This window comes from Stegodyphus dumicola, chromosome 10 (assembly GCF_044657685.1).
Source record: "Stegodyphus dumicola isolate Sdum_Otavi_A_Nest chromosome 10, ASM4465768v1".
Lineage (NCBI taxonomy): Eukaryota > Metazoa > Arthropoda > Arachnida > Araneae > Eresidae > Stegodyphus > Stegodyphus dumicola.
The window spans coordinates 107536949-107563307 of record NC_140777.1 but is presented as its reverse complement, the minus strand read 5'-3'; the positions used below and the strand labels follow the sequence as shown (position 1 = coordinate 107563307).

General features: G+C 34.2%; 1 protein-coding gene across 1 annotated transcript in view; it reads right to left on the bottom strand.

The window, feature by feature from the left end:
- The window catches only part of LOC118181585 (visual pigment-like receptor peropsin), a 366047-nt gene that overhangs the window by 33944 nt on the left and 305744 nt on the right, over positions 1-26359 (bottom strand). Inside the window, exon 4 of the mRNA XM_035350739.2 lies at positions 22607-22703. Within this exon, the coding sequence (XP_035206630.1) occupies positions 22607-22703 (97 nt within the window). The remainder of the gene's footprint in view (positions 1-22606; positions 22704-26359) is intronic.

The window sequence follows — 26359 nt, the reverse complement described above, 5'->3', positions numbered from 1 at the left end:
GTTGTATCTGTAAAGGTTTCAGATTATTTCCTTCTAATATTTCATTAAGTAATTATGTGTGTAGAATATATTTTTCATAGATAATACTAAAGGATATGTTTATAAAATTAGTAGATTTTTTTTGTCTAAAATGATGCTTATTATAATAAAATATATTGAAATCAAGATGTTTTGAGTAAAACAATATCTTCATGTGTATATCATTATACAGATATATGCAAGTGAAGCATAATAGTTTGGCTTTTTAAATTAGTCAATTTGACCTCAGAATAGCATTAATTTAAAAGATGTGCTTTCAACAGCAATGTTCTTTTTTCAAAAAGTAACATTAGTCTGTTGCAGAGTATTTTTGTTTTATGAAGAGAAACTTATGTCTGATATTATTGAAAGGCCTTTCATATTATCATTTTGATTAATTTAAAAGTTCAAATTGATATGCTACTCCTTATATTTGCCCTGTAAAATAGCTGAAAAAAATAGTATGTTTTATTTGCATGTTAGTGTCAGTTAATAAGATATGTTCTAGAACTTTCTTTTTAGTAATTTTAGCTAAAATAGACACATGTTGCTTTAGATTTAACTTATATGAGTAAACGTGTTGCATGTTGATATGATCATATTATTACAGTAAAAGACATTTTGTGAAATATTTCTATGAAGAACTCAGAACAGCTGTTCTTCATATTTCAAAAATATATTCTCTCCTTCTAAAAAATGACATTTTCAGTAAATTAAAGAATTCAACATAGCAATGAACTTCATTTTGTTACTACAAGAAATTCAAATTTTGTTCATACGCTTGAATTACAACGTCTAACTAATTTTTTTATTCTTATCTGCACTCAGTGTTTGTCAACAGTCTGCTATTGTTTGAAATAATGCATAACATTTTTACTTACCTTCAAATAATTTCCTTTGCATTAACAGATAGAAGTCTTTCATTAAAAACCTAATGTCATGCTTTTTGAATAAGCATAAAACTTTGCCAACTGACCTTAATTTTTAAAGCCTTGTTTCCCTTAAAATTCTTAATACAATTATGCCTTTAAGAAATTTATTTCTAAAATTAATACTTCAGTTTAGCTTAAAATTTAATGCATTTTAATTTTACCTATAATTTTTTACAAACATAATATGTAATAAATCTAAGCTTAATATTTACCATTTCGAAAGTGATACTAAAAAAGTATTCCTAGATATTATAAATTTCGAGATTCGTATACAAAATTGTGAAATAAACATGTGACAACAGAAAACAAACTTTATGCTCTCTCTATATTACAGCATGTTAATTAAGAAGTTTATTGAATTTATAATTTTATTGTGAAACACTGTGAAGCAAATAATATGCTAATTAAAATACAGAAGTAAAAATAATTTATTACTTAATTCATAAACTTTACATAAAACCTGAAAAAAAGAATTAATTAAAAAATAACATAATTTAATAAACATTTCATAAAAATTCGTTTCGACTGCTTGGAAAAAATGAATGGTTTTTCTCCTCTTTGTAAACCATGTCTTCTAAATAAAGAAAAAAACATTTCTTTTAAAATCCTAATCATGCTCTTAAAAAGCTTATAAAAATTATTTTAATAGATGTTTTAAACATGTGCTTATATAACACTTTTAATCATATTTCTTTATAATATCTTAATTAATTAAGAACAGCTTAAATTCTTTAAAAAATTGGATTACAGTGAACCGTCTCATTACGACAAGCTACCTCAGTCAATCACTTTTTAAATTTAATCAGCATCCCTCATAAAATAACTAATTAGTAAACATAACTTCGCTAGGATGCCCACTATCATTTAAAGATCAAAATTTTCAGGAATCACGTAGCTTAGAGAAGGTTCATTGTACAAAAACAGCCAATATTCAAATATTTTCATAAATGAAGCCACCATAGTTATTAAATATAATATACAGTATACTTATATTCAGAATTCAGAACTTGAATAAATTTCTCGAACTGTTTTAGCATTCGAAAAATATTATATTTATTACCTTAAATTTCTAAAACAATATTACATATTCGTCCAAAGGAATCACTGGGACTCGGACAACATTTTCCCCCTAGCTTTCTTTTAGCACAGGATTCTGAATATGTTTTAAAGATTTAGGTAATGTTTGTCTTCCTTAAGGCGCTCACAAAACAAGTTACCCTAAATGTTTTGTCCGCATAGTGGTCATTTTCATCTTACTAACTGATTTGCTAGTGGATTTTGGATGCATGGCCTATCATTGATGAAACAATAATAGTGAACAGCTTCAAGAAAATGGGGATATCTAATGCTCTTGATGCCATATTCCCACTTATTTTTACTAATTTTATCTTCCGAAAATTAAGAGGGAAAAATTAAACGAATAATTTAATTTCCAAAGGACACAGTCACAGTAGGAATATAACAAATGAAAAGTAATCATGGATAAACTACTACTATCACAATATTATTTATTTAAAAGAAACCTCTATTTCAATAAGAATACACATAATTGCAACATCTAATAAGTTATCTCATTTCTTCTTTATAATTTGAACTTCTGTCATTCTCATTGTTGTTCTTGCAAATCCTTAGGCCTCAGATCATACATAAATAATTAGAGAAGGTTGTGGTCCGATGCTTGCTAGGGTGAACATTCAGCTGATATGGCAAAATTGCACAGTGAATGGCAGTTGGTATTTGCTTTCACTATCATAGATCATTGTTTGTATTAGGCTGACATAATATTCAACAGTTAGAAGAGAAAGATTCAACGGGGCCTTAAGTGTGCAAAAGTTTGCCTTTGTTAGTATGACGAAAACAATCATTATGTTGATAAATCCATTTTAAAATCTTGGAATATTCATTTTCTGAATGCATTAAAAGGGGGAAAATTATGTAAATATTTTTTTAATTTTCAGAATCTGGTTCTAAAGCTGGGTTGGGTGGAATATGCAACGCAATACGATAATTCTGAAGATCGTTGCTCGTGGCAGTACGGTGATAACTTGCATGCTGTAGAAAAAGACACAAATTGCAGTTCCAGATGCATTAAATGCTTTGAGGTCTACAGAGTAGCAGTGGGCGATACTAAGAGTGAAATTCAATGTATAGGGAAGTAGGAATGAAAATTACTTTTATTAGATAACTTAAATGGTTATGTTACTAAGCGTTCTTATTGGAATGTAGGTTTCTTTTAAATAATAATACTATGATAGTTACCAGTAGTTCATTCATGAATATTTTTGATTGGTTATGATCTTATCGTAATCACATCCTTCAAAATTAAATTGATTGCTTAATTTCCCCCTTGATTTTCATACTATAATATAAAAGGAGGAAAATAGTCTGGAAGTAAACATAACTCCTCTTTCTCTCTCTATATATAGACATGTATCTTTGTGTGCAACTAAGCAAAACAAATGTGACTTTTTCTTCTTTAAAAAAATTGTGTAAATAAATAGAATTAAGTTCATTTCAAAGACTTATGACACATGAAATATACATGATCAAAATAAATTAGAAAATTAAGTTCAAATAAATTTTAAGTTAAATTACGTGTTGCAATGTAAGTTGCAATAATTCAGTTGTAATAATTAATACTAACAAAACCAAACATCATATTCCCATTCTGCAAAGTATAAAAATTCTTCTGCAAAACTGAAAAAATGACCAACACTTTGGCTTATTTGATAACTTTCAAATTCACTCCTTCGTTTGCATTTAGAATTTATAACTTTAATTTTCCACAGAAATTTGTTTTTGATTTTAAAAAATTTCACTGGCATAATTTCATTCACTTCAGCATATATTAATAGATGCAGAAGGTTTTTATACCTTACATAATTTTAAATCTTATGTAAACTAACGTAATTAATAACAAAATCAAAACATAGATCAGAAACAGCATAAAATTTAATTAATAATTACTACTAGTGTCACACAAAATGCTATGAAATTAATTAATAAAATAAGAATGAGATAAAATATATAGAATTAATATTCCACATGTGTGAAGTTTGGAAGTTTCACGTTAAATATTTTTTTTTAATTAAGTATTTTTAAAAATGACCCCTTAAAGCATGGGATCTTTCGTAATTAGAACTTGCAAATCTGCTTCGCTAGTCTTTCATAACATTGCTTTTCTTTTATTAACAAGAAATATTGCATTCAATTATTTAATTTAAGATATCAAAAATAATGCTACTGAAAGGCATGAATACTTACTTAAATTTGAAATTAATTTGGTTGACTTAAAATAATATTTAAAAAAAAAATAAATCTTCATATATAGGTCTAAAAATCAGACCTTATTAATTTTCTTTTATTTGAACGATATCTGAATTCTGCCTTAGTTTGGACTAGTAAATCATTGGGCAATTAAATGCCAAGCTATAAGAGAACTAATGTAGTTTACTAATGCACTGAATTTTATTTCCGGTATTAACTTTCAAAGAAAGTAAAATTTTCTGCATATTTGCATCATTTGGATTGATAGAATATGGCAAAGCATGCAAAGGCTATCAGCCTAAAGGAAAGTATATATTCATAGGCGGTTTTGTAAGGAAAAGTAGCTTGCATTTCCATTTATTCATGTGTATATATATATATATATATTGTTAATGCTAAAATCAATGCTTCATTAAAAATTCATTATTATTTTATTTTTAATACAACATACAGATACAGAATTGTTTTAAATTCCAATAAACAATAATAATTTATTTTTAAGAAAACTTATTTTATGATTTATATATTATATTACATGAATAAGAGAAACATTTGTCAAGAAATGTATTAAACTTGTATTAGCAGATTCATGCTATCCTAGTAACAAGACTATCATACTTCAAAACTGTATTAAAACTGGGCAAAATAAAATCAACATAAATTCTACATTAAATGTTTAAAAACTTATAAGTATGCAATGGTAGTTATATATACAATATATGTTGTCATTTATAAAATATTAATGAAATGATATTTTTGGAAATAATGCACAAAATTTTAGTTTTGTTTTATAATTAGTTTAACGAATTGTTAGAAAAATATTTTAGGTCATTTCCATTTTTCCCCTGTTGATATTGGTATATTAAAATATATGGAATAATTAAGTTGCATCTAGTTAGTAAAACAAAACATTACGAAAAGTATGATACGGCATATTTTTAATCAATATAATTACTTCATTTTGGAATTATAATATTTTCGTAAGAAATTAATACCACTGAAAAAAATATTATTACACTAAAGGAATAAACGAGATTCTCGACCGCATTGTTCAAGTTTTTGTCATTTTACTTCATAACACACTCGTACATAAACATATTAGACTGAATTATAAACCAGGTATAACTAATTAGATAATCCTAGAAAAAGAATAAACTAAACCTAGTAAGCAAAAAAATATATACATTACATTCAGAATTCTAAATGTTTATATAAACGTTTCTCGCAAGGCCTGCCGGGAAAAAGATGTCAAACGTTCTTTGGTCAGACGATTGGAAAAGAACGCTAAAATGATTAGTTTTGTTTTCAACAACCACATTACCATTTCAATTATATACCACAAACAGTGATTAAATTTTGGAATAATTAGTTTTAAATAATAATAAGGGCAGTTGAAGGCGTAATTTATCGGATGCACAATGACAAAATACTACTATTAGATCTGCATTTGGAATAAATATTTTGCACTCTTTCAACTCATTAGACATTACGAACACTGATATTAATTAATCGCAAAGCTTAAACGTTTAAATACTTACTCACTACATATAACAGTGCAAAGTGCATGAGAATAATCTGCATAAAATGAACAAAAAATATTTCAAGTAGTAATTGTAAACATTTTCTTACTTACCTGCGCTATACAACCAACATGCATTCAGCCATGTTTTTTTCTGCAACTAGCTTTCAAACACTTTTCTCCTGATTGGCTAATTTCCAGTCAGTCACGTGATTCTTCCGCGCGGCTACTGAAACATTATCTGTAATGTTACAAGCAAATCTGCTGTTACCGCTACAGTTTGCTTTCAACCTGTTACCATTACAGGAAATTCTTCTGTAACTTTTTGATTTCTGTAACTTTACAAAACTTTTGCCTGTAAAGAGCGAATTTTTTTTTACAGTGTGGTATCTTTGAAAACATGATTAACAAATACCGAATACTCGCTTATCATTCTATGCTTCCATATTTTGGTTTTACCCAAGATCGGATGGCCTACTCATACATGACCATTACAGTCTCGAATGTAGCAAGCACTACATTTTCGATTATATATGTAAGAAAAGCCTTAGCATACTTTGATAAATGTTCTTCTGACTTCGAAAAACCTAAGTTCGTTTTTTCTTTTTCGAGATTAATGTCTTCAAATACTATTTCAGGTATTTAGTTCAATGAGTCGTTCAGGTGCTGTCCATCTTCAAGAAACTGGGAGGAAAAGTGAAAGCCAAAATCAGAAAGAAGGAATGGAATGCATCTCTAGAGTCTCAAGGAATACATCATCTGGTTACATAGTTACACTTATTTGCAAGTACGGAACAGCTTCATATTTTTATAAAAGCTATTATTTTGGGCTCTCTGTATAGTAATCATTAAGTATTTTCTTTGTGGTTAAATCATCAAAGTAGTGTGCATGGCAATTTTCTGTATTTTATATTGCTACGCTTCAAAAATCTTTAAAACTGCAAAATATTGTTAGTAAAAATTAAAATGTATTAAAATGTATTTTCATAAGTACATTTTCTTCAGTATCTGTCTATGATATTCTTGAAATTTATACGACAATTATCTTTGGGATAAAAAAGAAGACAGAAAAGAGTCAACAAACTAATTTTTTATCCTTTAAACTTATTCATCTATCACGTGATTGATTCAGAACTGCATTGCATAACTCACGTGTATGAAAGCGCCTTCTATAATAAATAAAAAAAGACACATGGCCTTTTTTTTTTTTTTTTTTTTTTTGAGAAATGCATTTTAAAGTTGTGATTAAACTCATTCCTGAAGCAACAAAAGAACTAGTAGAAGATAAAATCATCTGACCAAAGCGAAAATTTCGAAAGTGCTGTCGCTATATCCATAGCAACGGCACTCATTCATCTTTTGCTTCAGGCATCAATGCATTCTTTATGACAAAGAAGGACGCATGGGCTTCTCTGAAGTTCGTGTAGTAAAATAACCAATCTGAAGGACAAAAACAAAGAAAAGGAAGACAAAGATTTTTGTAATTCTTAAAAACTGTTACGTTATTAATATTTTAGAATTTCATTAATGATAGTCTTCTCAAATCAGAATTTAAAGAAATAATCAGAATTTAAAGAAAGCAGAATTTAAATTCAGATTCAGTTTGTTCAAAATAAATTTAAGAAGTCCTATTGAATTACAGTTTACGACAACATATTGTTACAAATTTTGCATTTAGATAGATAAAGTGCAATTATAATTAAAATGTATTTTCTCGTGCAGCGCAGCGCGAGACAAGTTTGGAGAGACAGCTAAGGCGAAAAAGTAAAAATACAGGGAACACGTGCATTTAACATTGAGTAAATGCATATCTTCCTAATTTGTATTTAAATTGAAAAAAATGTAATTGACCATTACGTTAGCTGTAACCGTAATTCCACACTCCTTTTACTTTCCAGAAATCTCGAGAAGCAGAAAGTACTAGAAAGATATGTCGCAGGCGGTTGAAATCTATAAAAAGCCAGAGAGAGATCATTTCAGCTCATTTAACAATTCGAAGAACCTATGAAGTGTGCGAACTGCTCTGGAGACCAAGCTTCGAACTGGCGTTTCTGTGCAAAATTTCCAAAATCTAAGAACTCTGCAGCTAAACCCAATAATCGACCCGCCGTTGGTCCATCTCACAAAAAATAATATATCTTGTCCGGCTGCGCCCATATTCAATGCTAGTAACGTTAGACCCGGAGTTTTGTACTGTAGTGTTTTAACGGGTATGCAACAGGTTGCTTCCCTTAGTTTTTCAAGTGTTTCGGTCCTTCAAGGAGCCTATATGACCCAAAATTGCACCGAAATCCTTTTGGCAATTATTCAGATTTTAAAGCAGTCTGGCACTGACCACAGCAAGTTACTTTTAGCGTTCAAAAACGCTCTGCCACAGCTGCGGATGGCTGTATCTGGTGCTGCTGCAGCTTACTATATTTTTGAGAGCTATGTAGCTCTCCAATTTTCTGATTCCCCATTCACTAAATTTCACTAATTTAAAAGGTTTGACTATTATATTTTAAAATTATGCACCCGGAATGCCAAAGGTATTATGAACAAAATCCACGAGTTTCGTGACTATGTCAAAGAGAAGGGCTTTGACATTATTTTCCTTCAAGAGACTAAGCTCCAGCCAGGGAGAGTTCCCAGGCTTGCAAATTTCAATTTTTATTCATAACGGCAGACAAGTACCGGATTCTCGTGCTTTGTATCATGATGGTTTTTATAAAAAATCATATTTCTCACCGAAGAATAGACACCCCGAGTCTCTGCAAACTCAAGGCGACGATTACCGAAATGTTTATTCAAAATCCACCTTCCCTAGTTTTGATTTTTGCCTATCTTCCACCACTAATCGAAAAGGTGACAAATTCCAGGTGGAAGATTTTAATAAGCTGGTCATCATTTCTAACAGTATCATTATTGCTGGTGATCTAAATTGTCTCAGTATTGGCGTTGCAGAAGATCCAACCCTGCTGGTCTTGGCCTCTTAAAACGGCCACAGTGCGCCCAAATTAAAATTATTGCTCCGGATTCCCCCCGCACGATATGACTGACGTAAGGGGAGCCTCTTTATTTATTGATCTCGCTCTTTTTCGGAATATTCCATTTGACTATTAAATGACTGTGGAAAGTTGTCTATCCTCAGACCACAACCCCGTACTCACCGACTTTAACTGTAATTCATTTAATCAAAATTCTCCAATCGTCTCAACAAACTGGGACAATTTTCAATTTAAACTATATTAGTAAAAGTTTACTCTGCCTTGAAATCCCTTGAAAAAATTAAATCCAGTGATGATATTGATAAGGCAGTTGATGAATTAATTTCTACCTTAACAGATACTTTGAAAGAAGTATCCACACCCACCCTTCGCCGCAAAATTTCTATATTTCCAACTAAGATTAAAAACAAAATTTGAGAAAAGAATAAAATACGAAGGCAAAGAACTCGGAGTACTGACTTAAAATTAAAACTTCATTCTTTCCAGAATGGGATCAAGGCATCCTGTGACCAGACAGCCATTCACGATGTACCGAACACATTCAGTCCTTAACTACCTCAGATAACAGCCTTTGGCGTGTTTTTTCCAAACTACGCAAACAAAAGTCTCACATTCCTTCCTTAGAAAAGGACGCAGTGATGGCCCATACAGACACGGAGAAAGTTGAAATTTTAGCTGACAGCCTCCAAACTCAATTCACACCTCATAACGAAGGAATTTTTACTAATACCCTAAGCTCCTTCCAACATGAAGTTGAAGAATTTCTCGACTCTCCATGTAGAAGGGATTTACAATAAACGACATTGAGCGAAATTAGCGAATATATAGCTAAGCTCAAACTTAAAAAGGCACCAGGATTGGACTCTATTTCTAATTCGCATGATTAAACACCTTTCCCCCAGCTACACGTTTTTCTAATGTTATGTTATGTAGAAGTGAGGGGGCCACCTAATATTTACCCTAAGTAAGCAGGTATTAGCCCCACACATTAACTAGAAAACTAACAACATTCTGGCATCATTCCTCGAGTCGTGATGGAAAATGTGACTCCAGTGAGCACTATAAGTACTGCTACCGACGACGGCATCAATGGTACTCCTACCTTTCAGCGATAAATTAGCTCAAGCAAAAGGGATTGAATTACATGATATACATTGCGAAATACATAGTTGTGTAGGTGCATATTTTGAAGATGTTATCTATTGTAGTGGGTACAGGCAACATGTTTCAAGACATTATATATTGGATTAGAAACAGGCGGGATGTTCCCACGTTAATGTTAATAAACATTATGTTATCGCATTGCTATTTTTCCTCAAAGCTGGAAGCGTGCATTTATAGTGCCTATTCAAAAACCTGGCCTATGCCAATCAAATCGTCAAAATTACAGACCCATCAGCCTCCTGTCTTCGTTATCTAAGATATACGAATTTGCGCTACTTAAACGCCTGAATGATTTTCTCCGGAGCCAAAAAGTCCTTACTGACGAACAATTTGGTTACCGAGCAAAGCGCTGCACAACGCACCGTCTTATGAGGACAGTGGAGTTCATTCAAGAAGGTTTTCGTAGCAAAATACTTATTGTACTTGACATCGCAAAAGCATTTCTGAGGACTTGGCATATGGGAATGAAGCTCATGCGACGTGATATTTCGGCTCAACTTATTCACATAATTAACTCGTTTCTCACTAATCGTTCTTTCTCAGTACGAGTTAATTCTATCATTTCGACGCCCCATCCAATCCTAAGTTGCGTCCACAAGGTAGTCTTTTAGAGCCCTTTTTGTTCAACATTTTCATTAATGACATACCAAAGTCACCTATTGTCCCTCTAACATTTTATGCAGATGATACGGCCATTCTCTCCAAGCGCAAAAACTTGGATAAACTGGTCTACAACATTCAGAGTTATCTCTCAAGCCTTGAGCACTGGCTCATCACTTGGAAAATCAAAATTAATGCCGCTAAATGTGCTGCCATGATATTCACACGCTCCCGAGTCCCGTACCCTTCCCTTAATTTAAAATTCTTTGACGACTGCATTCCCCGGTCAAAGACATATGCGTCTAGGAGTGCTACTTGATTCAAAATTACTCTGGCATCTTCACATTGAGAATACTCCCAATAAAGCGAAGAGCGTCAGATCGCAACTTTGCCACATATTAGCTCGAAACATTCATCTGTCTATCAGAAACAAAGCTCTTCTCTATACTTTAATTATTCGACCAATTTTTATGTACGCATGTACCATTTGGGATACAGGTATGAAGATTCATATAAAAAATTACAAGCCTTTCAAAGTAAAACCCATCGGTTAGTCCTTAGTGCAGCCTGGTACGTTCGTACCGATGTACGTTCAGACCTTAATATTGTTACGTTTTTTTGACACCAGTTGTTATTTTCTTCCTTCACGTTGTAAGGATCTTAAGTTTTACTAACGTTTATTTTATTTTAAATCTTTACTATCACTTCTTATTTTCTACTTCCGGCCAGAATTATAAGCGTGAAGGAGTTTATGCAAAGTTGTCTGGCGAACGCCAAGTATTTAAGTGTGGCCTTTTTGCCAAGCAGAAGAGAGGAAGCCGTGAGTTCGAAGCAGGCCGCTTACCTTAGAAGTTACGCAGTTGCTACTTTGCCTTCCAGGCCAGAGGTTTTAATCCTCTTGATAAATTAAACGTATTGTAGTGTTCACAGTCTCTGTGCTACATACGCTTTCTGTTATTATAAGGCCAATCTTATTCTAAAGTTAAATTAGAGTTTAGTTTTATTTTGATATCTTTTAAGTTAGACCCCGAGTGGAGGGTCATTGTATTCCGAAGTACGGAAGTCATTGTATATAAAGAAAAAAATAAAGGGTTTTGTATACCCTTCGTCTGTATCCTGTCTACTTACTACAATTAGTGAACATAGCTTTAGTAAGCTCTCTGTTCTAGTCAGGTCATTGTATGTTTCCGAAGAAGGTTAGAAGAAACATTGAACCTGATAGTGGCGCCCGACGAAGAATAACCATGGCCGAGTTTCAAGAAGAACCTGTGCTGCCTGCAGAAACAGCTCAGAATCCAGAAATGCCAGCTGCCGCCCTGGAAGGATTTGGGTATATTGTCCAGACCATGCGCGCTTCGATGAAACCAGAAGCAACGTTTAATGGAAACTCACAGGTAACCAGTTTTTTGGAAAAATTGGATGACCACTTCATGCTCTACCCCGTGCACGAGTTTCAAAAAGTTACCTTAGCTACCAGCGCTTTGAGGGGCCAAGCGCTTAACTGGTTCAAATGTATCGGCAGAAGTCTCTTGGGTCAAGCAGGAAGTCTCACCTATACCTACGAAAATTTCAAGACTGCCCTACTAAAAGCCTTCCCTGTTGTAAGGGATCGTGCGAAATTAGAAACAGAACTTTTCAGTATATATCAACAAAGAATAGAAAACATCTCGAGCTTTATTTTAAGAAAAATTCACGTTTTCAAGCTCTTGTATGGAAACCGTCCGGATCCTGAAATAATTCAAGTGATTTTGCCGAGGTTACTACCCCAAGTGCAAGACTTTATTGAATTGAGAAATCCGACTACACTGGAAAAATTATTTGAGCTAGCAATCCAGTTTGAAAGTAGAAGAACGGCGGACGTCGAAAGAAGACGCCAATATCAACAGCGAAACCAATTTGGTACGCCAAGACTACAGCAAACTCAAGCACATGGCTACGGAGAAAAAGCGAATCAGTGGGCAAGGAAACCCGAGCATTCAAAAACAGCCGGCGAACGTCGACAGTTCAATAGCAACCCAGGAAAAAAGTCTCAAGGCCAGTGGAGAAAGAAGGAAAGCACCGAAAGGAAAAATAATTTAAACTAAAACGGATTTCTGCTGACGAGAGGGTGCGGAAATCCGAAGGCCACGAAAACCCCTCTTCCTACAAGTTAAATACAGTAATGGTGAAAAATTTAACTCTTCCGAAGATTGAAGTCTTGGTAAATAATATCCCGGCCACCGCACTCCTGGATACCGGCGCGCAGTGTTCCTGTGTGGCAGAAGTCTTTTTTAGAAAGTATTTTCGCAAATACCGCATATATAATTCGGATAATACAACAGTATTAGCGGCGCAAGGAGAACAATGTAAGTGCGTAGGTAAAGTACCTTTGTACATCCGTATCAAGGACGAACAAGTAAAGGTGATGTTTTTTATAGTAAAGAATTTGCAAGCACACTTAATACTAGGAATAGACTTTCTTTCAGACGCACAAGCTACACTGGATTTTAATGAAGCGTCTCTTAAGCTGACGATGAAACCAGTGCGTGTAGAAAAGGTTGAACCGCCAAGGGTAAATCTCGACCACCTGCCTAATGACGAGCAAGATAGAATCCGACAAGTGGTAAGTGAATTTGCTTCCTTATTTAGTGATATTCCAGGATTTACCCAGGTTACTAACCATAGTATTGACACAGGAGATGCATTGCCGGTTCGTCAAAAACCATACCGGTATGATAAGAATAAGGAAAAAATTATAGAATGGCATATTACCGATATGCTACGTAAAAAGATCGTAACGCCTATCTCAAGTAGTTATGCTAGTCCGGTGGTTTTATGTAAGAAAAATAATGATTATCCTTTGGAGCATCCAAAAAGGTGGAGATTCGCTATTGATTACCGTAAATTAAATTCCATAACGAAATATCCGGTATATCCGTTACCGATTATAGAAGAAATTTTAAGGAACATAAAATCAACCAAATTTATGACAACTTTAGACTTAACGAATGGTTATTTTCAAATAGGGATCAGGCCTGAGGACGTGCCTAAGACTGCTTTTATAACCAAGTCTGGCACTTATGCATTTTTGCGAATGCCGTTTGGCCTTTCAGGCGCCCCAGCAACATTTCAGCGATACATGGACATTGTGTTAAGACCTGTTCTCGGAAAGTCCACATTTATCTATTTAGACGATATCATTATTACTAGTGATAATCTAGACCAACATGTACAGGATTTAAGACAGGTGTTTTCTTTATTAAATGAGACCGGTCTAAAAGTTAATGTCGAAAAGTGCAAATTTGCAGCCCCTGAATTAAAATATTTAGGTTACAAAATATCGCAAAAAGGGATCGAGACAGATGAATCAAAAATAATCGCTGTACAAAAGTATCCGACTCCAAACACGGCAAAGAAGCTCTCTTCTTTTCTAGGACTTTGTTCATATTATAGGTCCTTTATAAAAGATTTTGCGGCTATCGCTGAGCCATTGTTAAAATTAAAAAGGAAAAAGGCAAGGTTCTCGTGGACGGCCGAAGCCAATAGTGCTTTCGAAAAATTAAAACAAGCATTAACGCAAGCCCCTGTGTTGAAATTTCCTGAAAAGGATGAAAATTTAGAAATTTCAGCGGATGCTTCGGATTATGCGGTAGGAGCGGTACTTTCGCAAAATCAGCAGCCAGTGGCATTTTTTAGCCGAACTTTAAATCAAACACAAAGAAACTATTCCGCGACCGAGAGAGAGGCACTTGCAGTTCTGTTAGCAGTGCAAAAGTTCCGAGTCTATTTTGGAAAGGCGCCGATAACAGTATATTCTGATCATGCGTTGGTAACTAGATTGTACTCTGGAAAAAATTTATCCCCAAGGTTAATAAGATGGGCACTCAAGCTGCAAGAATATAATCTGGTAATCAAGCATACCCCCGGAAAGGAAAATATCGTAGCAGATGCCCTGTCACGAATTAAATTAGACGAACAGGGTAATACCGTAAAAGTTGCAATGCTGACAGCGTGTACAATAAATTCCCGAGAAACTGTAATAACCGAACTGGGTAAGGATCCTGAGTTTGGAAGTATTTATGAGTATTTGAAGGATCCTGAAAATTTTAGCGACCAAGATATTGTGGCGATAAGAAATAGGGCGGCCCATTACGAACTAATAGATGGTCTGTCATTCTACACAAAAACTACGAATTCCAACAACGAATTTCGACCTGTTATCCCAGCTAGTCTTAGATTAAATATCCTGCAAGAGCTCCATGACAGCCCTTTAGCTTCTCATGCTGGTATTCGAAAAACTACTCAACGCGTACGCGAGGCAGTCTACTTTCCTGAACTGCAAAAGTTAACAAGGGCGTATGTCCAGTCCTGCCCAACATGTCAAGCCGTTAATTATATTAATTTCCGCCCGGCCGGGTTTCTAAATAGTATTAAATCCGAATTTCCAAATGAAATAATCGGCATCGATTTATTGGGCCCTTTCCCAAAAAGTCAGTTAAACAAAAGTCGCTATCTCCTTGTTATAGTTGATCATTTTAGTAAATGGACCGAAATTGTTCCCTTAAAACGAGCCTCCGCGAAATTAGTTACCGATTCTATTTTAAATAAATATATTTTAAAATACGGGGCGCCCCTAAAAGTTATATCGGATAATGGTCCTCAATTTGTAAGTAATATATTTGAAGACATGTGCCAAAAACTGGGCATACGTCATTTAAAAATGGTCCCGTATCGGCCGCAATCAAATATAGCGGAACGGGTCAACAGAAATATAGTGAAAATTATCCGTAGTTATGTTAAAAATTTTCATAAAAGCTGGGATAACTATGTCAATGAATTTGCTTTCGCCCTTAGGACCGCAAAACATGATACAACGGGCAAAACTCCTGCTGAGTTATTTCTAGGCAGAAAGGTTATAACACCGTTAGATAAACTATTTTATGTGCAACAAAGAGCCCCAGAATTTAAAATGGGTGATATAGAAAAACTAATAAAAGAAGCAAAAAAGAATACGGAAGTAGCACAAAGAAAACAAAAATTGTATTATGACTTGAAACGACGGGGAGTAACTTATAAAGTAGGGGATGAAGTACTAAAAATTAAGCATTCACTTTCTTCAGCACCAGAAGATAAAACTGCCAAATTTTTTCCACGCTTTGAAGGACCATATGTTATAGAAAAAATAACTCACGCTGTTGTAGTATTAAAGGCAAGAAATGGTGAAACCTGTTCCGCAAACATTGACCAGATAAAACCATTCTATGACCGTAATAAAATGCAAATCTTTTCAGATCTTTTGCAGGATCCGGTACGGCAGACACCGCAGGTACAAGTTCCAGAGGTGGGAAAACGACAAGTACAAGGGCAAGCCAATGAGAGACAGAAGCAAGTGAAAAGAAAATTGCCCCGCGGAAAAATTGAAGGTACAAAGAAAAAGAAGCCGTTCCACCGTCCAAAAAACAGAGTTCACGAACACCCCCAGAATGAAGAAGGGAGAAGGACGACGTATGTGGAAAAGACCGGGAGAAAGGACGGCAACTATAACCCGGCTGTGAAACGGAAGATTGACTCATCCGACAGAACTCTCCGCAGCAAAAGTCGCCGAACTGCGGAAGGGCCATCAGCGGCGGAGGAAAAAGTACAAGAAAAATTTGAACGGCCAACAACGAGGTCCAAGCAGGATCACGACAGAAGTTTCCCGGTTCCACCAAGACCAGCTGCCTTCAAACGGCCAAAACCACAAGGAGAGCACAAAAGGAAGATGTTCAAGGGTGGCCGTAGTGGTGAAAAACGGAAGCTTCCAGAGGAAAGCACTGAAGGGCGAGCCCGTACAAGAAGGAGGATCAACCAAGCTACGGTCTGCAGCACCTTTAAAGACTGGGCCCAGAAAAGGATGTCTGAATATTACAAAGATCTCTGGAAGGAACCAGAATTGAATAAAGCTCCTGTTTTGATGCAGTACAGATGAAAAAGAAAAAAGATTGTTGTATATTCCGGGAGCTGCTATTGTAACAAATTTCTTTCTTTTAAATTTTTCTAGTTTCTAGCGAAGCATTTTTTGTTAAAGGTTGGCCTCGCGTTAGTTTCTAGAGCTAAAAGTTTTCAACAAGGTCGTTTTAGACCTCAGTTTCAAACTAATTAACTCTGGCGGGAAGTATGTAAGGATCTTAAGTTTTACTAACGTTTATTTTATTTTAAATCTTTACTATCACTTCTTATTTTCTACTTCCGGCCAGAATTATAAGCGTGAAGGAGTTTATGCAAAGTTGTCTGGCGAACGCCAAGTATTTAAGTGTGGCCTTTTTGCCAAGCAGAAGAGAGGAAGCCGTGAGTTCGAAGCAGGCCGCTTACCTTAGAAGTTACGCAGTTGCTACTTTGCCTTCCAGGCCAGAGGTTTTAATCCTCTTGATAAATTAAACGTATTGTAGTGTTCACAGTCTCTGTGCTACATACGCTTTCTGTTATTATAAGGCCAATCTTATTCTAAAGTTAAATTAGAGTTTAGTTTTATTTTGATATCTTTTAAGTTAGACCCCGAGTGGAGGGTCATTGTATTCCGAAGTACGGAAGTCATTGTATATAAAGAAAAAAATAAAGGGTTTTGTATACCCTTCGTCTGTATCCTGTCTACTTACTACAATTAGTGAACATAGCTTTAGTAAGCTCTCTGTTCTAGTCAGGTCATTGTATGTTTCCGAAGAAGGTTAGAAGAAACATTGAACCTGATAACGTTCGTACGGGGTTCGTAGATTCGGAGTGAATAACGACTACACTTGATCCCACTTCTGACACCAGGAGAACCTTCTGGAACGAATTCTTACCGGTTTAGCCCAGAATGTTCTCGAACACAACCCGAAAGCTATATAAACCCTGCTGGTCCGCAGTTAGTGTGTGTGTGCCTCGTCTAGAGTGAGAGATAGTCAGTATCGAGTTGGTGTCTCGTCTAGCGAGTCAATCAAAGCGGGGTCGATAGAGGTGACAGCCGGGCAGCGTGTGCCGAGTGGGTCGTCGAGTGCACCGGAGTCTGTTAGTATATCGCGGCTAGTGCATCGTCGAGAGAGTGTGTTGAGCTCCGGAAACGACTGAACCGAAGAGTGGGGAGCTGTGCTCTGAGTGTCATCGAGTGCATCGCTATTGTAGCGTGGAGAGTCTCGAGAGTACGTGGAGTTCCGAGAACGACCAAGCACAGTCGAAAGCTATACTCTAGTGCTTTGCTGTGAAGCTGTCTCCCGTGATAGCCTGATAACCTGGATGCTGTGTCGCTGATCGTGTCAGAGTGTTTATAGTAGATCTTCGACGACTGTAAACGTGTCACTGGAGCTGTCCTTCGACGACTGTAAAAAGTGTTACTGGAGCTGGCTGAATAAAGAGTGTTTCGATACTTCATGAAATGTCGTCGTTATTCATTCCAAATCTACGAACCCCGTACGAACGTGAAGGAAGAAAACAACGTAACAACTGGCGTAAAAAAAAAGTAACAATATTAAACCAATTGATGTTGTTATTAAAACACTTAGTCAAAATATGTTCCTCAAAATTGAAGAGTCTGATAACCGAGCACTTCAACAGCTTCCTGTCTACGATCCTGGTATTCCATGTTCACAAAAACGTGGCCCAAGACTACGGCATATATCCTCCTACTAAAAGGCGTAGACACACCTCCGCCTCTCCAAGTTCCAGCCCCGCGCCGTGAAGGACGGACGTCTCAATCTTCTAAAATTGCTATTCCTCACTGACTATTAAGTAAATTAATATATATATATATACAGAACAGGCTGCTGACCGCACGGTGTCCAAGAAAAGAACTCATTGCAGGCTGTAAGCAATGCTTTTAGCTATGGTAGTGCAGTCTCTAATGCAGGTGAATGGATATTTATTTTTGGTTGTGTTTTTAAACCATGCTGGCATATTGATTGCAGTTGGTCTTTTTAAATGTGAATTGATTGTGTGCGAGCAGTCAAACAGATTGTGATCTGGGTCACCAGTACTGCCACAAATACATTAGTCACTGTCTCCTAGGAGAAATCTGTGAAGATAAAATATATATGGGTTATTATCTGTCAGATACTGTGTGAGGTGCGAGGAGCTGCTATTTAAATTATGGTTTACTTTTGAATGAAAATTATACAGTCTTCTGCCTGTGGTGCTCAAATCCTAGTAGTTTTGCCATTGTTTCATTAATTTACATTTTAGAGTGGTTTTCAGATATGAATGCTGAAGGAGCACACTAATGCTACTCCCATGGGGTTCATTAGCTGTGCTTTTCGCAATTACATCTGCTGCTTAGTTTCCTTTGATTCCCCGTATGGGCTGGAACCCATTGAAGCTTGGGCCTCAGACTTGCAGGAATCGAAATTAATAGTTTTTGTATGTCTCTAACTATGGAATGTCTACTGCAGCCATACTGGGTGACCGGATGACCTACAAGCTTGACATTGAGTCTGTGTAAATTACTTTATACCTTGCATTGCTAGCAGTAAAGTCCAGAGCTGCTTTTCGGCTTGTAAGTTCTGCCTGAACACTGAGTTACTGGGATCAAGCTTCTTAGCCCAAGAGTGGGTTATGAGGTCATCGTCTGGTGTACACCAGACTCTGCCAGTCCCGATCTCTCCTTTGGAGCCATCAGTATAGACGGCTGAGGATTGTAATGCATGGGGAGGATTACAGTTTGCTTCTATATAGAAGTCTGCAGGGTGGCAGAGAGTAAGCAATCCTAGTAGTCCGAGGAAATATACTCGTAGTCCGAGGAAACATAAGTCTTACACCAATTGCGCTATTATCAATCTGGCACAATATCGGGCCACAATCAGAAGTCTTGCTAATATATATACTCATAATCTAAAGCACAGATATTAGCTTCTTAAGATGCAGGAAATATTATCCACAACCTTAGCATGCAAATACGCTATGTATTCTTAGCATGTTCTTTAGAAGTATGTCAATTTTCCAGCACGTTAACTAATTTTTAAATCAAAGGTTACAAAAAACCCACAAAATTTATAGTTGACACTTTAATTATTCTTTCATTTATCTTTAATAACATTTAATTCGATTTCTTTATACATATCATTATTCGTATTTCCAAACATTTCCGTTCTTTCTTCTTGAGTTCCTCAATCAGAATGAAAATATTCATTCAGATCAGATTCATTCAGATGAAGCTAAAATAAAACGTTTAAAATCTAATCATAAGAAATCAAGAAAATTTAAACTGATCAAGCTAATATCTAAATTAAAAAAAAAAGCTTTTTTTTAAGCAAATTTCTGAAGATCTTGACAAAGAAACTGGGATGAAAAGCAAATCTACTCCAATTTCCTTAAATAAAATTATGCTTCAAATACTAAAAAGAGGAGCGTCTTGGGGCTACGTAATATGTGTTGATGAACTGCTTTTTTAGATCTGCACAATTCATGTAACCCTTATGGTTAAAGAAGCAGACTATAAAAGTCAGCTTAGAAATCTGCTTCTACGTGTTTCACAGTAAGATTTTAGTTCGTTTTATTATATAATTTCTAACCAATAGAACAATTAATGACATAAAATACATAAAAAGAATAAATTTTGAAAAAAATTAATTCACGTTTCTAAATCAGTCTACATGACCCAAGATTTTAGCAATGTTTAAATTTATAGAGAAAAACAGTATACCTTTACCGTAAAGAATTATATAAAAAATAATTCAAATTTAAATTTAAAATCTGGTGTTCGAAATTCCATCTTTATATATGAAATTCTGCCCAAATTTGCATCTTAGCAATGTGAAATATATGGTTTTCAGTTTAAAACCAAACTTCCATAAGCAAACATTAAACTTTACAAGGTTTATGTAATCTAAAATATGCGTTACACAGAATATTTAAGCTCATACAAATTTTTGCATATTTCACTTGCAATGATACTCCGATTAATATTCCGATTCTATTATATGTAGGAGGTTGATAAATCTCTCTAATGGTAGATTGATGTTTTCAGAAAAAGAAAGATATTCCCTAAATCTTTTGTAGGGAGCTGATATTGAAAACAGTCGCGTGTTTTGCATCTATGGTTGTTGTTTTCGCAAGAATTTTATTCGTTGTAATGCTTCTCTTTTAGATGAATTGTTTTGTTTTGAAAAATCATGCATAGTTTCATGGAACATAAGTCTGTAGCAAAAATTACCAAACGCGGAGTTTAAAAACACGCGTCTTTTTATTCAATACTCTCTGCATTTTGTGAGAATAATTGCCTGGTGTGTGCTCTGTCAGGGGAAGAATTATTAGAAATTTGGTTTTTGAAACAACTATGGATGCTGAGACATGCCAAGAAACTGTTTGATAATTCATTGTCTTATTCAGTAGAATGAACATCATTCCTAGATACAGTAAGAAGGTGGGAAATATTAAACGACATATTCCAGCACGAAGATGCTGAAGGATGTTTTTGGCAACAAGATCGTGACCTTTGAGATTTCCATCCTTTACCAGTCAAGACTGTTTTTTTTTGCCAGGACGCTTAAAATAAATTCATAACTAATACGCACTCCTTTATAGAATTGAAAAGGAACATTATTGTTGCCACTTTGCGGATAGATGAAGAGAAACTTCATGATATTATTAGGAGTATGGTAGTACAAGTAGACAGACACAATGAACCAGACAGACATTATTTTCAACAAGCTTGTAGGTAAGACATGTTGTCATAAAAAGCTACATATATTTTTCAGATTAAGTTCTCTCAAATGGTTAAATTGAGCTTCTAAAATACGGCATCCTGACTTCAACAAGTGTTACGCTATAAGATGCTATTTTCCTGACGTGGTGAAAATAATAATACTTGCCTTGAGGTATTAAACTTAATTAACTAATGTTTACTTAAAAACATCTTTTATTTTATTAAAAAAAACAACAAGCACATATCTTTCCTGATGCTACTGAAAATACTACTGACTTATCGCATAAAAAATGCATTTTTTACCACTTGTTTTGCTATTTTTCAAAATAAAAATAATCAAGTTATTTTTTAATCTAAAATATACTTTTATTCATTCTATTCTAGTTCTTCAACAGTTACGATGAGAATCACTGTTGATACCGGTTTATGCTTTTTGTCCGATACTCATATACGGCATTAGTAATATTCTTATTAATAATTATTTAATTGAATTCATAAAGCAAAATATGCCAAAAATACTTCTTTGTCACTTCCATTCACTTTGAAAATATAATTGTTAAAATCGAACTGCATTCTTCAAAACTTGTAATAAGAAGGAATTTTCTCTCTCTTTATCTCGTGCCTTCGCGGTGTAACTGGAAGCATATCTGGTTACTAATCGGGAGATCCAGAGTTCGAATCTAGGAGAAGACATCGCTCATTTTCCATATTTCCTGCTCCGAAATAAACCTAATGACTCTATAAGTGGCGCCCGAACTTATTTATGGAAGACGGCAATTCATCATTACCTAAATTTGGTGACTGGGTGCCTTTTTCTCTAGTCGACATTTGAGAGGCTATGAATGTAAGGAACTTTCTCCTTCCTTACCGAATGTCTTAGTCGTGTAATTGGAAAGTATTATAATCGGCTAGCAATCTGAAGATACGGAGTTCGAATCCCACCGAGGACATGCTGATTTTTCATGTTTCCTATTTTGAAAATCCTTAAAGATTCTACAAAAAAAAAAAAAAAAAAAAAAAAAAAAAAAAAGACTTAAACTTTCTGCTTTTGTAACAAAATGATGCAGGTAGTTTAACCCGTCCAACTTCGACTTTTAGTTCAGCTGAAAAACCGCGTTATTTATTGGATGTCCTAACAGTCGTTTGAGAATGAATTTAAAACTGCTAATTATTTGCGTTGATATTTCGAGAAAATCATAAAGAAAGATAAATAGAAATGAACGTTCAAATATTACGTATTTTATACAGTTCTTGAAGTTTTAAATTAAGAAGCCATTTTTATATGATATCAGTGAATAAGTTAAACTAAATATATTTTATACTGATTAATTCTACAGAACTAAAATTGGATCCATCTATTTTTCACAGAAAACACAATATTTAACTCTTAAATATAATAAAATTACGTAGGGAGAACTATTAACACGGAAAAATTCAGCACCCCCTAAAATTTAACTGAATCTCTATCTTTAATAATTAAGGAACTTACCTTCCCCATCCTAGTAGTGGCATTGCAGCCCAGAAGAACGCATAACCCCACACAGCAGACAGCATCTGGCAGTAGCGTCGGTAAGTTAACTTTCCTCCTGTTGAAGATACATAAGTATTATACTGTTACAAATTTTGTATACATGTAAATAATTTTAGTGAAATTATATATATCCTGTAATATTTTTTGAATAATGTAACTGGAAAGGCATCAAAATGCAAAGCACATAGCCAGAAAAACAGGGTTACAGGGTCCCTTTAACAATGAGGTAAATGGTTGTCATCGCCAAGCTGGCGATGGTTTTGGCAACTAATTTTTGTTCCCAAATTTGGCCAGAAATCATAAAACGTCATTAAACTTGGCGACTATTTGACGATATTTTGGTTCGATCTCTGTGTAACTGTAACCTACCCGGTTCGTATGTAACTGTAACTGTATCCGACCTATGTAACTATAACCGCGTATGCCTTCCGGCAATTTCGAGAAAGCGAAAGTACTGGAAATTTATCGGCGGATGGAGGAAAAGTGTACAAGACAGGATATAAACTATATAAGAATAAGATATAAACTATATAAGAATAAGATATAAACTATATAAGAATTTCAGTTTCTGAAATTAGAGACTAATGCACTTCATTACGTGCGAAACCAGTCTCCGTGAATACCACGAAATTGAATTCCTAGCGAAATATCTGAGAAAAACCAATGAAGGATTACTGTGACACTCTTAGCTATTTTGAGACTTTTCAGTGAGAACTTCTCTACGAAGACCGTTATTTAAAACTTTTCGTAGCCCATATGTTGGATTAAAACTTCTCGACATAATCTGACTGCCTGTTCATAAATTTCCTACAATTTGCACAAGTAAATATTGATCTATTTTGAATATTATAAAAAGAGAATTATTCCTACTGAATATATATCACAGGCTTCTCAGAACCTATGTAAATATTATAAATACTGTAAATAATTTGCTTGCTTTTATTTTATTTTGATTCTGTACTACGCACTTTATTTTTGAATTTGTACCTTGCACTCAATCAGACGACTTGAAGCAGCTCACGTAACTTTAAATTCTCAGCAGGTATTGTATTTATCGACCAACTAGATGTCTGTCTTTTGCTCACGTGACGATGGTCACTCCCTCTTTTAGCCTTCAATTCCTTACCCGGTACGGGTTCACGGTTCAGAAATTGCTATATCGTCATGCGTCTTTAAGACACTTCTTCAAGGAGACGGAACACGTCGTCTAAATTCAGCAGGGTAATCTCGGCATAAAGTGGAACCAGGAAGAATTTCAGTTTAGCTCAGAGTACTGTGAGTTGAGTTTAGAGTATTGAGAGATATCGGTGCGAGCGTCGTTTTTAGATGTTCTTTGCATTGAATTGTGTCCAACATTCTAAGTGAAGTGGCAACGACCGATTGTGCTTTGTCATACTGAGAAGAAATGTATGAGTACTTTTGCGTGAAAAGTTCTACAATTGTAAAGTGTTTTTATTGTTTTTGGAAAAATAATTTTTCTGAGGCATTTATTTATTTTATTTAACAAGTTATTTTATTTAGTTTAGTATTTTCTCGGCGTGTTATTGTGTCTTAAGTTATTTTATGTTAAGTATCTTTACTGTCGTTCTCTCTTTCCTTTTTCCTGAGTCAGAATGCTAATTCAAATGAGGTAGAAAAGTTAACATTTAAAGGAATTATTTAGATTGCTTAGTTAGAGTATCTCCCACCTGCTGAAGGCCACGTTACTAGTTGAAATTTTACGATAGCAGTTTGTCTTCGGCGTTGCTTTATTCTTGACAATAGTGCGTGTCTCGTCAATATAGGTTTGAGTTGAGCGCTGTTATTTCTATGTAGCCTCTTGAATATCTTTAATTTAATTAATGTGAAATTATATTTTTTGAATAAAGGGCTAGCGATCGGTTTTGAAATTAATGAATTAGTTTCTGAGAAAATAAATAAAAAGCCTACTTATGTATAAAAACTTTAAAAAAAATATGATTTCAATTACAATAAATAACAATTGTAATAAAGAAAATGCAGTAAAAGTATTAAATAATTTAATCTACAAAAACATGCAGTAAAAATGTTAAATAAGTCAGTCTATATTTATGAAGGTTTTTGGATTTTGAGTAGCACGATTTATTGAAAATATCTGTTTCGTTTGACATGCTGAGCTAAAATCTTCGCACGAAAACTCTGTTCTTGAAAACGCAAATTCTAAAATAGTATTAACAATAATATTTCAGGAGCCACATAAATTTTTTAATTAGCTAAAGACATAAAACTTATACTTATTGGGAAAATTTTGCACAGAATACTTTTAAAATACTTCAAATCTTCAAATCAAATGAACTATTTCCAAGCACATTACACTTCAACGAGGATAAGAATAGAGTGATTTCTTTTAGAAATGTGGGCAAATATAGTGAATGTGTAGTGCTACGTAATAGAAGCCTTTTTAGAAAACGTTGATTAATGCAAAGGAAAGAAGAAATCTTACCGAGTTTATGAAGAAAGGAAGGTATTCCTTTAAATTTGTCGTTTTGTATGTGAACATGATTCTATTGCTGATGAGTACGGAGAGTGCCCAGACGGAAATCAGACTTTCTGACAATGGAAAGTCTCAGTGATATAGAAGGTTAGCCTGTTATAGATACACAGAGGAGAATAGAAAGGATTGCTATGGCTTCTATTCTTCAAATATTGTTCCTGGAATGGTACTTCGAATTACAAAATAAGGTACAGAATACAATCCAAATACTGTGGACGCAAAAATGTTTCTAAAAATAAAATACCATTATAAGTTTTCAACAGAGTAAAAATGTGAATGAGTAAGATCTTAATTATTTACTATTTTAAATTATTTTAAAATAGTGGGAGTATCTTAATCGATAAGCTTGAAATTTTCAGAAGCAAAACTGGAATCTCCATTTCTTTAATTTTACTTTTTAAAAATATTTTTCATATCTTTAAAACATGAATGTAAACCATTCGAAGTGTTAAACTGTAACCTGAATTTTCAGATTGGCTTTGCTTTTTTTTTCATTAAAAGGAACATTTTTTGTCTATAGTGATGAAGCTGATTTCATAAAATTCCACTTTTTAACGTTTTAAGAAACTCTGCCATTCGAAACTTACATTATAAGTAACTAAGATCAATGACTGAAGAAATAAAGCCCAAAGTTTTTATTTTCACTTAGCCTGTAGATCGAGGAAGTACGAAATACTCGTAGGTATGCTTTTCGAATTATTATGAATTAAGAAGGATGATAAGACTTTTGGTTTAAAAAAACAAAAATAGGAGCACTAACATCTTAAGTGCTAGTCTTCTAGAAGTGCTGCAAAAGATTTGAATACACAACAAAAGCTTTCTGTTAACAGACTTTTATTACGGAATTCTATAAGGCATCAGTGAAATAAAAATAGAATAAATAGGAATTCTTTATATACATACAATATATATCGGTAAAATATAAGATAAATTATTCGAAAGTACAATCGCAGCTTTAATGTGCAATTGCCACTTAACTTGATTATTTACCATTTCTATCCTGTAAGTAGTAACATGTTTATAGTATATCTCTCAAATGTGTCATTTAAAAATGAATTTCTGTCATAAGATTCTCATATAATGCTTATGATACATAATCTTACATAGCGCAAAAATTGTTTTAACTAAAATGGTATTAAACATTGTGGAACAAAATTTAATTAACCAATAGAAATATATTAAAACTGTAATTTTACTGA